The 13,309-nt window shown below is 45.1% G+C and overlaps 1 protein-coding gene across 14 annotated transcripts in view; it reads left to right on the forward strand.

The window, feature by feature from the left end:
• The window catches only part of LOC147126603 (ELKS/Rab6-interacting/CAST family member 1-like), a 67,925-nt gene that overhangs the window by 5,150 nt on the left and 49,466 nt on the right, over positions 1-13,309 (forward strand). For 8 of the 14 annotated variants that reach the window (XR_015084724.1, XR_015084725.1, XM_086022246.1 and 5 more), the window contains exons 2-9: positions 470-1,280; positions 1,968-2,045; positions 2,223-2,378; positions 9,632-9,888; positions 10,777-10,948; positions 12,196-12,270; positions 12,348-12,503; positions 12,648-12,740. Coding sequence is in view for 10 of the 14 variants with exons in the window: in XM_086022246.1 (XP_085878372.1) it covers positions 777-1,280; positions 1,968-2,045; positions 2,223-2,378; positions 9,632-9,888; positions 10,777-10,948; positions 12,196-12,270; positions 12,348-12,503; positions 12,648-12,740 (1,491 nt within the window). In the remaining 4 variants the exon portion in view is untranslated. The remainder of the gene's footprint in view (positions 1-469; positions 1,281-1,967; positions 2,046-2,222; positions 2,379-9,631; positions 9,889-10,776; positions 10,949-12,195; positions 12,271-12,347; positions 12,504-12,647; positions 12,741-13,309) is intronic. The other 6 variants (XR_015084726.1, XR_015084727.1, XM_086022248.1 and 3 more) reach the window with 1 other exon arrangement.

Below are 13,309 nucleotides of genomic sequence, written 5' to 3' on the forward strand. Positions count from 1 at the left end.
AATCTAAAATAATATAAAAAAACAATTAAAGAAGTAAAAAATAAGACTGCTTAAACAAGTAACTAACTGAAATAACTTGGTTATAAAACTAGCTAATTTTAGCAAAACTGTTCTTTCGCTATTACTGTATGGCCGCACAGAGAAGAAACAAGGTCGAACAGTTAGTGCCTTTTTTTTTTTACTAGCTAAAAACATCTAGAACTAATAAAAAAAAACTAAAACGAAACATTATCAAAAACATCAAAACTAAAGTCTTTCATTTGCTGACACCCACGTCACTCACCAGGCCATGCCAGGCACACTCAAAAGTCACAGATACTACAGTAGAATGTGAGGAAGGCAACCTTCTAAAAAGATCTTCATTGCACTCTGTTTATTAGTTCAAACTGTGTTTTGGGAAAGAAAAAAAAAAAAAAAAGTCATGTTTTGCTCACAAGATTCTCACTTAACTCTCCTCCTCCTCCTCCAGGTGACTCAGTGATTGCCGCCTTTGTGGAGTAGCAAGCTGCGTCCGTCCTAAAGCGTACTGGATTATAGTCATCACAGGGGTGTCAGCACTGCCTCACGAGGCCAAGAAGACCTTCAGCGGAAGGCGACGAACAGGAATCGGTTTGTTCTCTTTGTCCCTTTTTTTTTTTGGGACATTGCAAGCGTCCCCCGTGACTAATGCTTTCTTCAGGACACAAGTTGTCTCCTTGGATTATTACTTCTTTCCTATCTGGCGCTCTCACTTAGTCTCTTAGTTGGACAGCAAAACACGCCCAGGTTCCCTCATCATGTATGGAAGTTCTCGGTCGGTCTCCAAGCTGGATGTGGTTGGATCCAACGGCAACGGGTCGGCGTCAGGCAGTCCTGGCCGCTCCCCCCGGCTACCCCGCTCCCCGCGTTTGGCTCACCGGCGAAACGGCAGCAGCAGCAGCTCCACCGGCGGCCTCACCGGCTCCGGGAAAACCTTATCCATGGAGAATATCCAGTCGCTCAATGCCGCTTACGCCACGGGGGGTCCGATGTACTTCGCCGAAGGGACCGAAGACCCGGTGGGAATCGGGAGCCTGGGGAGTGGGCTGAACCCCTCCCTGCCCAAAAGTACCATGACGCTGGGCAGGGCCGGGGCGAGGGTGCCATATGGGGTTCGGACCGCCTTTGTGGGGAGCAGCCCTAATATCAACTCTGGAGGAGGCGGCGCGGGGGGGGTCATGTCCAGTGACGCCATAGCGTTTGGCGGGGAGGTGCAAAGTCAGCCCACGCAGGCTTCCACTGTGCCACACTCCATGAGACAGGTAAGGCTTTTCCTCGCATCCAATTAAAACCATAAGTAGTCTGCGCTATGTTTAAACGGTTTGCCCGGGTCATTAAAAAAAAACAAAAAAAACATTAAAAGTCATAAATGAATTTTGCAAAAATAAAGGCTTTAAATGGCATTAAAAAGCATTAATTATCAAGTCCGGAAGCATTACTTAAAATAAATCACCATTGGTAGGCTGCCAGTTAGCACCGAGCTAGGTTGGCAAGTCACTTGGTCTTTAGACTCGAGGCGAATTTTATTCAGCAATTCCTGAAGACAGTTCGTGTAACATCATTGGTGTTATTTCTGGCTCATTTGCAGGAAAGCTGATGACAATGCACATCAGTATAAAACGTAACTAAACGAAGGCAACAACATTGCATAAAGGAGTCACTATTCACACAATTTAACAATGATAAATATGATACAAATTTATTTACAGTATGATTGTAATTTACAGCGAACAAAATGAGCAAGAGTCCACAAATGTCTTCATGTTCCAATTGATTTGCCCTTAATTTGAAAAGAAAAATGCACTGTTCCTGTCACCATCCAACATGAAACATGAATAATTACCTCAACACAAATCTGACTCAATGTTTCACATTCCTTTCAACTCTAGGACAGGTTGTTTGACTTCAAATGTGCAGTGTATTTAAACTCTAAGCCGTGTGCGTTTCAGGTGCGGGAGGGTGCCATGACAGATCTGCAGAGCCAACTGAGAGAAGTCCTGAGAGAAAATGAACTTCTGCGCAGAGATGTAAGGCCATTTTTTAAAATTATTATTTGTAGACCTGCTCACTAACAAACACGGACATTTACAAAAAAAAAAAAAAAGAGTGTTTTCTTTTTTTAACCGATGACTCAGTTCAATGACCCAATCGGCGGCAGTCTACGCCGCGCGTGTAAACGCCCCAATCTTGCGTTATTATTCTAGTTGGACGCGAAGGAGTCCAAGTTGAGCTCGTCCATGAACTCCATCAAGACTTTCTGGAGTCCGGAGCTGAAGAAAGAGCGTGCGCTGAGGAAGGACGAAGCCACGAAGATGACCGTGTGGAAGGAGCAGTACAGGGTGGTGCAAGAGGAAACGCAGGTACGACATAAACCGTGCCAAGTACATATATTAAGAGTAATCTTTACTAATCATAATCCAATCCAAAAAAGCGTATAGACACGGAGAATAAGGATTAACAGACGCCTCGCTGATACGTCTTGTGCTGTAGTCTCAAGACACAGCGAGTCGTCACACAGTGTCGTCTGTGCACCCGCACTTTCAAAGAAAGTCGACACTGTGGCTCTGAGAAACAAACCTCGCACTGTTCAGTCATCGCGCAGCCCTCAATTTAGAACTCGTATACATCGGATAGAAAAAGTCTACACACCCCTGTCGGACGGATAATACTCACTGGCATATGTTCTTTATCCTCTACGAAGAACAGCTAATATACTGTACATCGAAATCCAGTGTTGGCTTGAAAAAGTTACTGTACAAATAGTTACTGTACTGATTGGTTGATTTTAAAAGTAACTAAGTGCAATTGCAAGTTACTTTAATAGTTACACTCAGCAGGTGCTGGATAAAGTTTGTTTTTAATCAAAAATAAAGGCAACCTTTTTAACTACCACAATTCTTTTCTGGATTTGACTCAACATACTGTGAACGGGCTTAATAATTTTTAAATAATTTTATAATTTTTTCATAATTAATATTTTCTTTTTAGGGAGTCTAGATTTCACTTAACATAAATACATTTTTTTTTTTTTAAAACGAAGGCAGTCTATTTTACGTTATGTTGTAATGGAACGCTTTGTGGTATTTGAGGAGTAACTGTAGTTAGATTACTTGACTGGAAAAAAGTTCCGCGTTCGATGAGTCGTCGCTGATTATCCCAGTTATGTCACTCCTGTATGTTTTTTTTTTTGATCAAATACAGTACGATTCATTCGAAAACACTCGTCGTTGTGATGCCGTAACGGATGAATCCCGTTTTTCCTTCATCTCAATGGGCAAAGATGATTTGAGATGTGAATGTTGTGAGTCACAAGCGTGTCTTAACACAAGCGTGTTAGGACACGAAAAGCGTCTTCTGCCGCGCGTTAATGTGATTTTCCCTTTTTCACTTTCGCCCGTCCCCTCGCGCCCTTTCAACCCCCGCGCTTCCTTTTCATTTTCATTATTATCTCATCGTCCCGTCGCCTTCTTTTGCCTTCATTTGACACCCTCGCCGCCTATGACACTCATCCCTCGGTGAGTCAGCGCTCCCCTTCCCTCGTTTTCCTCGCCGCCCGATCGCCACGTTAGAAATTAAGTGGCCGGGGTAATTTATGGCTGTATGCTCCCCGCGGACAGACGCGCGGCCGCAGGAACGCCGGGTCACCCCCTCCCCTCCCCCGTTGAGGAATGTTCACCTCGGCTCCACCCTTCCCATGCTTCCTTCCTTCCTACCTTGCATCTACTGTACATCACGTCCTCTTCTCTTGCCCGCAAAACCAAAATGGGCAAAAGTCATTCTTATCCACAGCGACGGGGATGCTTTTGTAAACAACAGTGTCGGCATGGCGACCGGCTCCCGCTTTGCACAAGCATACGTTTGTGCGTTTTCATAACCACTTTGCAGCTTTGAAATTTTTTTATTTATTTTTTTTGCATTCGTGCCATTGAGCCATTGAGTTTCAACAACTAGACCAAATTCATCTCCTTTCCAGCCGTTTTCTCTTTTCGTGTGATTAGTTTCTCGTTTGATCACCGCAGGAGGGGAAGGGGAAAAAAAAAAAAAAAAAAAAAAAAAAAAAGGGCAAGTTCAGGGAAGAAAAAAAAAAAAAGGCGCAAGGAATGCCTGGAATTCTGGCTTCCTTCTTTCCCTTTATTTAATTCTCCACCATTGAGTTGCCGCTGCAGGAAGCCTGTCAGCTCACACTCAAAATGCGAGCAATCATTTCGCCTTGCACCAGTAGTGGACTAAACAATAACCGCACTGTCCTTCCTTCGGCGGGGCTGCTAAACACTACCGGCTGTACTCGGAGCTGTGTGACGTCAGAGCCAGAGCGTGTGCCAAAGGAGACGAAAGAGAGATACAGAGGGAGAGTGTTTCGCATGTTATTTGAGGCGTCTTTTTGCATGCAATTTTTTTTTCTTTAGCTACATTTATTCATCCATCGCGTGCGTGCGTATGGTTGCTTCTGCTCTTTTCTTTGTAGCGGAATTTGCCTGCTGTGTTTGTGTCACTCTGTGTTAGCGTGTCGCAATCGGGCTCCTTGTATCGTATCCCTCGCTTTGACTCATTCACTGCCGGACATTTTCGGAGCCTCTTTTACCCTATCGTTTGGAAAAAAAAAAAAAAAAAAAAAAATGGGGAAAAAAAAATAGAAATCAATTCCTGACTCGACTGTGAAAAGACAAATAAATCCGTCAATGGCAGTGAATGAGTTAAAATCTGAATTTAGTACATTTTTTTTTGGACACTGCAGCCGTAACCATCTGCAGTGCAGATTTTCCTCCCCCATTCGAGACAATGAAACCGTCTTGCATATTTGGAATAAATGACGGATTCACACGGTTGGGCCTGCCTACAGGAGACAAAACAATAGTGGGGAAGTGTTGCCTGGACGCACCGCGGCAGAGATGCTCGGCGTGCTGACTCATTAAAGGCTTATAATCCCCTGCTCGGCACTTAATGTTATTACATTTGGCTTTGAACGGAGTATTTCTAATTTCATTAACGCACAGGCAGCGTCGAGACGCTCCGTACAACAGAATCGGCCGCTGTACATTCCAAATCAAATGATCTGTGCCCCAAAAAAAAAAAAAAAGGAAAACCGGTGGTGAGGAATGGAAAACGGAGAGGTGAGATGGATGCATCGCAAATCAGAACTGACCCGGGGGGGGGGGAATGAAAGCAGTGTTGTGAAAAGCAAGAGTGAGAAATGGATTAGGAGGGCCACGGCTTATGGAGATGAAGAAATAATTGATTGACCTAACGAGAGAGAGTGTAAATGTTATGCATTAAAAATGAATGCCAGGGATGCACTGAAAATAGATCATATTGATCATGAGTGGTCAACGTTGCTACAGCTGTAACAAAGCACTTTAAAATGAAAATACAATTTTATATATATATATAATTTTTAAGTGGTGTCAAAGTGAAAGCATTAACTATGGAGATTAATTCACATTTTATAACGCACTAAAAAAATTAACTCAGTTAACTCAGTTTTATTTGCTTCCTGTGGCAGCCAAATTTAGAGGAGAGTCACTGTCGTAAAGACGGATTTTTACATAGTTTTACTTTAAAAAGTTGCTCGACGGCTCATTGGAGTATCGTTCAACTGTTGTATTTTACAGGAAAAGAATCGTATTCAAGGATCAAAGAATCTTTTAGGACAGTCTTGAATCGAAATATACTTTTATTTACATGTACTTATTTATATACTTTATTTTATTTATTTTTTTTCCCCCATTAATTTAAGATTTTACTCAAGTAAATATCGGTTCCAAGATTCGTAAAAAATTGCGATTGAAAAATACAATTAATCGCGATCAATTTTAGAAATCTTTGAGATTAATTGGTTAAAAATCTTTTATTGCTTGACAGCACTAAAATATACATATATAAAATAAAAATAAATAAATGTATAATAGTTACAAGTTGGAGGATGACGTGAACGAGAATAAAGGGAATAAATCATGTGAATCGTCTTTTTCCGTAATCCAGCCGTGCATTTTTTATTCCGTTTATCCTCACTCGCAAAAAAAAAAAATTCAAGTCGTGAACAGAATGCAGCTCAGTATAAAGGAGTAAAAAAAAAAAAAAAAAAGTCGTGTTTAACAAAAATACTCCCAAGTAAAAAATATGTCGCATTAAAACTAATCTGACAGGTAATTTACCCCCAAAATACGGCAAGTGTCTTCGTGTGCCAATATATTACCGTACTGCAAGCGTCAGGGCCGCGAGTACAAAGGCGTCCACAGTGGGAACTCGGCTCCGGGCGGACCTGGAAAGGATGGCGCGCTGACTCAGCAGTTTATAAAAAGTCATTTCTTGAAGGCACGTCTGCCTTTGATGCCCGATGCCAACCTCTAAAAAGACAGCGGCCGATCGTCAGTGTGTCATCATTGCGGCCCGTACTGTTTTCATCAACCTATGACTCATTATTTCCCTGACTGTGTGTGTGTGTGTGTGTGTGTGTTTGGGGCTCTCTTTTCCTGATTTTTTTTTTTTTTTTTTTTTTTAGTGTCTGACAGCGAGAAGGAAGCCTTTAAAAATGGCCGCTTGGCCGTGTGTGTTTTTCACACATGAACGCTCCTGCTTAGCAGATGGTCCTCAAACCCGCATGTTTATTTAGGATGGATGGAGGGCGCGAGCGAGGGAGGTAAATAGGTGGAGGGATGGAGCCGAGCAGATGGAGGAGAGGGCAGGGAAGAAGGATGCGGCAAAAAAAAACAAAACAAAAACAAAAAAAACAACGCAGCACTTGAGTCTTATTAAACTTTCGCTTTGATGCCTACACTTTGTCCGCCTTACACGAGAAAAGACAGATTAGCAGGGTGGCGGCTTTGACTTTTCCAACAGCGACTCCCTCCTCCTTTCCCTCCTCCTCCTCTCACTTTCTCCACTTTCCCCAAGCGAGCTTGCTGTTTGCGTGCCGAGGCCCCGCGGTAGTCACGGCTCACCTTATAAGGAGCGACTCTGGACAGGAATGAAGCCGGCGCGAAGGCATTCCCACTTCTTTTTTTTTTTTTTTTTGCCCTCACTCTGCATCTTGACGTGACGCTAAAGTGCTCATGTTAAATACATGTGACAGCTGGCTGTTTTTCCTTGCCTGTGAAGCCACCACTGACCCTCATGCTGCATCTCAATGTGACTGATTAGGGTCAACATTGCGCTGGAGGCGCCCTTCGGCTGTTTTGTATTCACTGTTTACTTATTTCGACTTCTATCCATCTGGGATGTAACGATTCACTAGAGCCCCGATTCGATTTCCGATTCGATTAAATTTTTTAAAAAAAATTTCAAGACATAATTTTTTAGATGAAATTTTAAAAAAAATCAATTTTCGATTAATCGTCTCGATTTTGGATTAATCGTCCTGATTTTCGATTAATCGCCTCGAATTTCGATTAATCGACTCGAGTTTTTTTTATTAATCGACATGATTAAGCGGAGCGAATCACTTTTGATCCCCTTTTTCGATTAATCGTTACATCCCTGCTGTCCTTACATGTTCTTGTCATCCGGAGAACGTGATACTATTTTCCTCTATCTGCTCCCTTAAAATCAGGGATTTTCTTGTAATTTGTCCATCTTTAGATCCTCTTAGAGCGTGTGAGTGGGCGATTTAGTCAAACCGCACGCAAACACACACACACTGATGTATACGCGCGGGTCCAAACGCGCGCACGTATATGTTTGTGTTTGCGAGCGAAGGGGCGGGGAGTAAGCGTGACTCAGGCAGCGAGCGAGGGATGAGATGGAGGAGTAAGAACGGAGAGATGGCTCATGTTAAAGGACAGATGAGCGGTGGCTGCAGGGTGCAAAGAGGCGGGTTGAGATGTCACAGTTTTTCGCGCCTCTCATGTGTTGTTTGTTTTTTTTCTGCCATTCCTTTTGAATGCATGATTTAAAAAAAAAAAAAAGATGACTGCTATTCTCAACATTTAGGTGGTAGCACAAATCTGAATTCTTGTTCCAGTTGTGACAAAAATATTTTTGCTAAAAGGGTAACTCATTTTTGCCTTCTAAACTGCTTTTCAAAAGAAGTCCGACGGCTCCTGCCAGCTTATATGGGGCACTCGTGAGCTTGATGGCTAACTGCTAGCTGCTAACGCTGGGAACGGGCGCCGCATTCTCCAATGTCGGCATAATTAATCCATTTCTTTTTCGCATCCTGAATTCGCCATTAAACGTGATTTCAGGGTGACATGTTGGCGGCAACAGTGTGTGATGGCAATTCAAACGGAAACTGGGCTCCAACTATAGCATTGCTACGGCTAGCCTTCCGCCAGTATGTACGGGGCCCTCGCTTGTCAGCTAGCTGCTAATTTAGAGCATTCTGACCGATCCTTCAAGGCTCACAGAATAATTATACGTAAACACAGAAACTATGAAATGGAAGATTAGACTCTTCTTTTAGCGCAAAAATAGTGTTTCTACCTTTCCACCATTTAATATTGCGTGTGTGGAACGAGAATGAAGCTGATCCATCCGTTTTCATCGGTTTTCTTTGTTGTTTTTCCTGGGCGGGGACTTGACTTCATATAGATGAAAAAGAAGTAGCTTTCGGGCCTCTGTACCGACTGGTGACTAAACAGCTGACTCCCACATGGATTCAGGAGGCGTTTGATGGGTTCAAAGGTGAACGAAGATGACTCAGCAGAAGCGCCGAAGGGGAAAAAAAAAAAAAAAAAGTGTTTCCTGACCCTGGCTTTTTTTTCCAGAATCGTGAACACACAGCACTGTACTTGCCTTTTCACATCTAATCTGTCGTATTCCCATTAGTGTTTTTAAATGCTCCCTAATGGATGCCTCAATTATTTCCCTCTCCTGCGTCTCCTTCCCTCTCTCGAGTGGTCTGGCATTTCTCAGCTGCGCAATCCAGCTGCGCGTGCCGGCGGGAGATCCGGCCCAAACGCGTGGACTGTGTGTATGTGCGTTCTTATCATCCGTCCTCCCTCGTGTGGAACCTTCTGATGTTGGCACTGCACTCACCGGCGCGATCTGCATTCGTGCGGAACTGTTTGTTTACCCCGAGCTGCTCCGATGCGGTTTTGTACGCTTGACCGAGAGCGCTCGTGCAGTTGCGCGTCCGTGTTTGCGTGCCTGGGCCGTTAATTTATGTCGGAATTGTGTGGCATCGGAAGTCCTGTCTTTTCCGAGCGTATTTCGCCAAACCCAACATGAATATGCGAGTACTGCTGTGGACTGTTTCTATTTGCAATTCATGTTTGTTTTCATCAATGTTTTGTTGCCTATTGATTAGGGATGTAACGATGCACTCAAGCCCCCGATTCGATTCGATTTACGATTTCCAGTTCCCGATTTTCGATTCGATTTAAAAAAAAATTGCGATACGCAATCATGTTTGGCGCAAAAGCATCATTTGATCTACACATTCAAAATGCGCTATGCATCTGGAATGAAAAAACTTTCCAAGACATCATTTTCGATTCTCGGTTTCCGAGTAATCGAGTCGATTAATCGGAAATCAGTGATTAATCGAGTCGATTAATCGGTAATCGAGTTGGTGGCATTATTCGGAGAGAATCGATGTAAAATCGATTTTCGATGAACTGTTACATCCCTTTTAACAGTGGAACATCCTACAGGCTACGTTTTCTGTCTCTACCAGCATCTCCAGTGCACCATCCAGGCCTTGCAAGACGAGCTCCGAATCCAGCGCGATCTCAACCAGCTGTTCCAGTCCGATTACTCCGAGGCGGGCCGCCTGGGATCCCAGGCCATCTCGCCGCAGGAAATGACGGAGGAGAACTTCCTGCGTCTCCACGGCGAATACGAGCGGCACGTCAAGGAGCTCTTCCTCCTGAGGAAGACGGTGGAAGAGATGGAGCTGAGGATCGACACTCAGAAGCACACGTTAAACGCAAGGTGAAGCTTTAGGTGGATATTTTATGCGTAAAGTAGGGCTTTATGTGTCCCTCGACATATTTTTTACTTTACTTTTTTCTAGCGCTATTTTACTTATTTTGTGTCAGGAAAAAAACCTTGAGTCATGAATATGACAAAATATTAGGGATGTTTCGATACCACTTTTTCTCTCAGTGATACCAATACGAGTACTCTTATAATCACTAATACCGACACGGCAGTGATGGCAATTTTCTTTTATCTTTTTCTATTTCATATATATATATAACACGGCATCCGTCAGACATGTAAGCCTCCAGTTTTCGAAAAACGGCAACCGTCGCGAGAACCGATACCTTGAAACAAGGCTGGGTATCGACCCAAAACGATACCTAATATCGGTACTCGCCCATCCCTATGAAATTTTATCACGATATTACATATCGTCGCTGTCCTGTGAAAAACACTTATCTCCTGTAACACGGATACACGATTCATGTAAAAATGAGAAAATGAAAAAAAATAATGGAGATAAGTGTTTTTCACATTGCAGCGACGATATGATATTATTGTTATTATATTATCATTCATTATTGTGGAAATCTGATAAGAAAAAAATGAGGGCAGATTCAGAATCAACGCAAAAAAAAAAATCGAGTTTACTCGCATCTCAGTTTTAAAAAAAAAAATTGTAAAAATGTGATCAGTGTGACGCAATTGCGCGTTTTTTTTCCCTCCATATTGCAATTTCACATGCGACAATTTTAAGCTCATCTTCCCATGTAATTTTTTGTTTTTTTTTTTCAAACCAACACGAGCGATTCATTTCCCCCTCGATGACAATAAACAATCGTCTCCCGATCGTCCCCCAGACCTCCTGCAGCACGGTCTTTTTGTCTTCCGCCCCAGGGACGAGTCCATCAAGAAGCTCCTGGAAATGCTGCAGAGCAAAGGCCTGTCGTCTCGCGCCGCCGAGGAGGACCACGAGCGGACGAGGCGACTGGCCGACGCCGAGATGACCATTCACCAGCTGGAGGGCTTTCTGGAGCAGAAGGACAAGGAGATGCTGCTACTCAGAGAGGTGTGCGTGCTTAGCGGCCGTTTAGCGCCGGAGGAGGAGGCGAGCGTGTCTTCGCATCCGTCATATTAAAGCGTCACGTTAAGTTGAGTTAAGTTTCCACCGCTGGAGCCGCTGTTGCGTCAGTCTACTTTTCGAACCGGGGGAGCGGATACGTCACGGTCCTTTTTTTTTTTTTTTTTTTTTGTCGTAAAAATTCTAATTCATTGAATTCTCCGTATTTTAGCCAATTGAACGCATCGGAATATACAACGTGGCGGTGTCGCGAGATTGTTTATTTTTTTAATTAAACGTGTCTAAACTCTTTGGAATGATGTTTCTGTCCGCTACAGGGGCTGAGATATGAATCATTTTGTGAGTGTTGAATTTCTGGGTTTAAGGCGGCGTTCATTTGCTCTCATTCAATGATCATCCGCCTCTGTCGTTTGCTGGCCACCGGCTTGTTTAATGCAACGACTCCCCCTAGTGGCGAACTCTTGTCAGTGGCCGTTTTAATGTGAAAGTCAAAGCTGTGCGGTCTTTTTATTTTCCCATATTTTGACATTTAAATTGGCCTACATATTATGTTTCTATGTGCGTGCGTGTTATGCACATTGCCCCCAAGCCACGTCGGCCCACATTGCTTTCACGTGTGTTTGTGATGCCGCTGAGTATTCCAAAGAGAAGCAGCGATGCGGACATTCCGCCGCTCTCCTTTTGTGCCTTCCCGCTCTTGTTTCCTTTCTCTTTTTCTTCTTTCTGTGCCTCGGCATCGCCGCCTCTCATCTCACTTCATTTGCCCGGCGAGATCGGACGGGGCGACGGCGCAGAATTGAACAGGAGAAGGAAATCGGCCCCTCAAAGAATTAACTTGGCGCAGAGTGCCTCGTGGTTGCATTCGTTTTATAGTCGATCCCAACTGTCGACTTTCGTTTTTTTTTTTTTTTTTTTTGCCGATGTGGGACGACCGGATCGACCCATGGAGGCTCAAATCCAGCGCCTCGGCGAGGGGGACGCGCCTCCACCCTGGCTCCTCCTCGGCCCCCATCACTCCCTCATTCCCCGCCTCCCCGTCCATCCCCATCCCGCCTCCCTTCCACCTGTCCCCCCCCTTCCGGCCTTCGCACCCTCTCCCCGTCCCGCCCTCACCTCACCCCTACCTCCGTTCCTCCCCCTCCTTCCCCTCGCCCTCCCGCCGCCGCCGCCCCGTCGTCTTCACCTCCGCCCGTTCCCCGCCGCCCGCTGACGCCCGCCGCCTTCTTGCCCCTCAGGAGCTGCACAGGAGGTACGAAGCGGCCCCCGAATCCACCAAGACCAAGGCCCTGCAGACGGTCATCGAAATGAAGGTCAAGCTCAAAGGAGGCGAAAAATGGCCGCCGCCGCCGCCGCCAGCGCGGGCCTTGACGCGCTCCTTTCTCACCAGGACGCCAAAATCAGCTCGCTGGAGCGCGGCGTGAGGGAACTGGAGGAGGAAGTCAACACGCTCAAGTCCAACGGGGCGCTCAGCAGCGAGGAGCGAGAGGAAGAGATCAAGCAGATGGAGGTGTACCGATCCCACTCCAAGTTTATGAAGAATAAGGTGACTCATTTCCGTCACGTATTATTACCTCGACCAAAAAAAGGGGGGGGGGAGGGGGGATACGTCGTGGGATATAGGGCAGGAAAGCGGCTTCCTTTTTCTGGGCTCCGGGCGCCACAGTATTACTTTCCTCCCCGTCGGCAGGTTGATCAGCTGAAGGAAGAGTTAGGTCACGGCCAATCGGAGGAGGAGGAGCTAAGGCGACGGGCCAGCGAGCTGCAGCGCGAGGCGTCCGCAGTAAGGGACGCGCCTCCGTCTCCGTCCGTCGGCCGTCGTTGCTCCGCCCCCGCTCGCCGGCTCACGTCCGCTTCGCCTCCGGCGCCACCCCGGCCCGCTTCTTTCGTCGATTCCCATCAGCGCCGACCGAAATGTCAAACTGGCTTAACCTGCGCAACTTTCCGCGCATGGCTTAGTTAGGCTTGGTGATTTAGGTTTACTAACGTTGCGTATAACAGTTATCGCATGTGGGATTCAACTAGGGATGGAACGATTCACTCAAGCCCCGGTTCGATTTTCAGTTCCCGATTTTCGATTCGATTTGTAAAAAAAATCGCTACCGTGCTTGCGTCTCTGTGCGCTAGTGCGGTGCTGCAGCCATCCACAAACGATGTTTGGCGCAAGCACATCATTTGATCGACACCTTCAAAATGTGCTATGCATCTGGAATGGGAAAAAAAAAAAAATTCAAAACATCATTTTTGGAGGATTCGAAATGAGTATATTCTAATGATTTAGGTATGTTGTCTTTTGTTAGGCGTTGCTTTATGGGGCTTTTGAGTGCTGAGATTCAAGTTCGATTCATCTCG

This window comes from Filicampus tigris, chromosome 22, assembly GCF_054856515.1.
Source record: "Filicampus tigris isolate MCC_2025a chromosome 22, RoL_Ftig_1.0, whole genome shotgun sequence".
In the NCBI taxonomy this organism is placed as follows: domain Eukaryota; kingdom Metazoa; phylum Chordata; class Actinopteri; order Syngnathiformes; family Syngnathidae; genus Filicampus; species Filicampus tigris.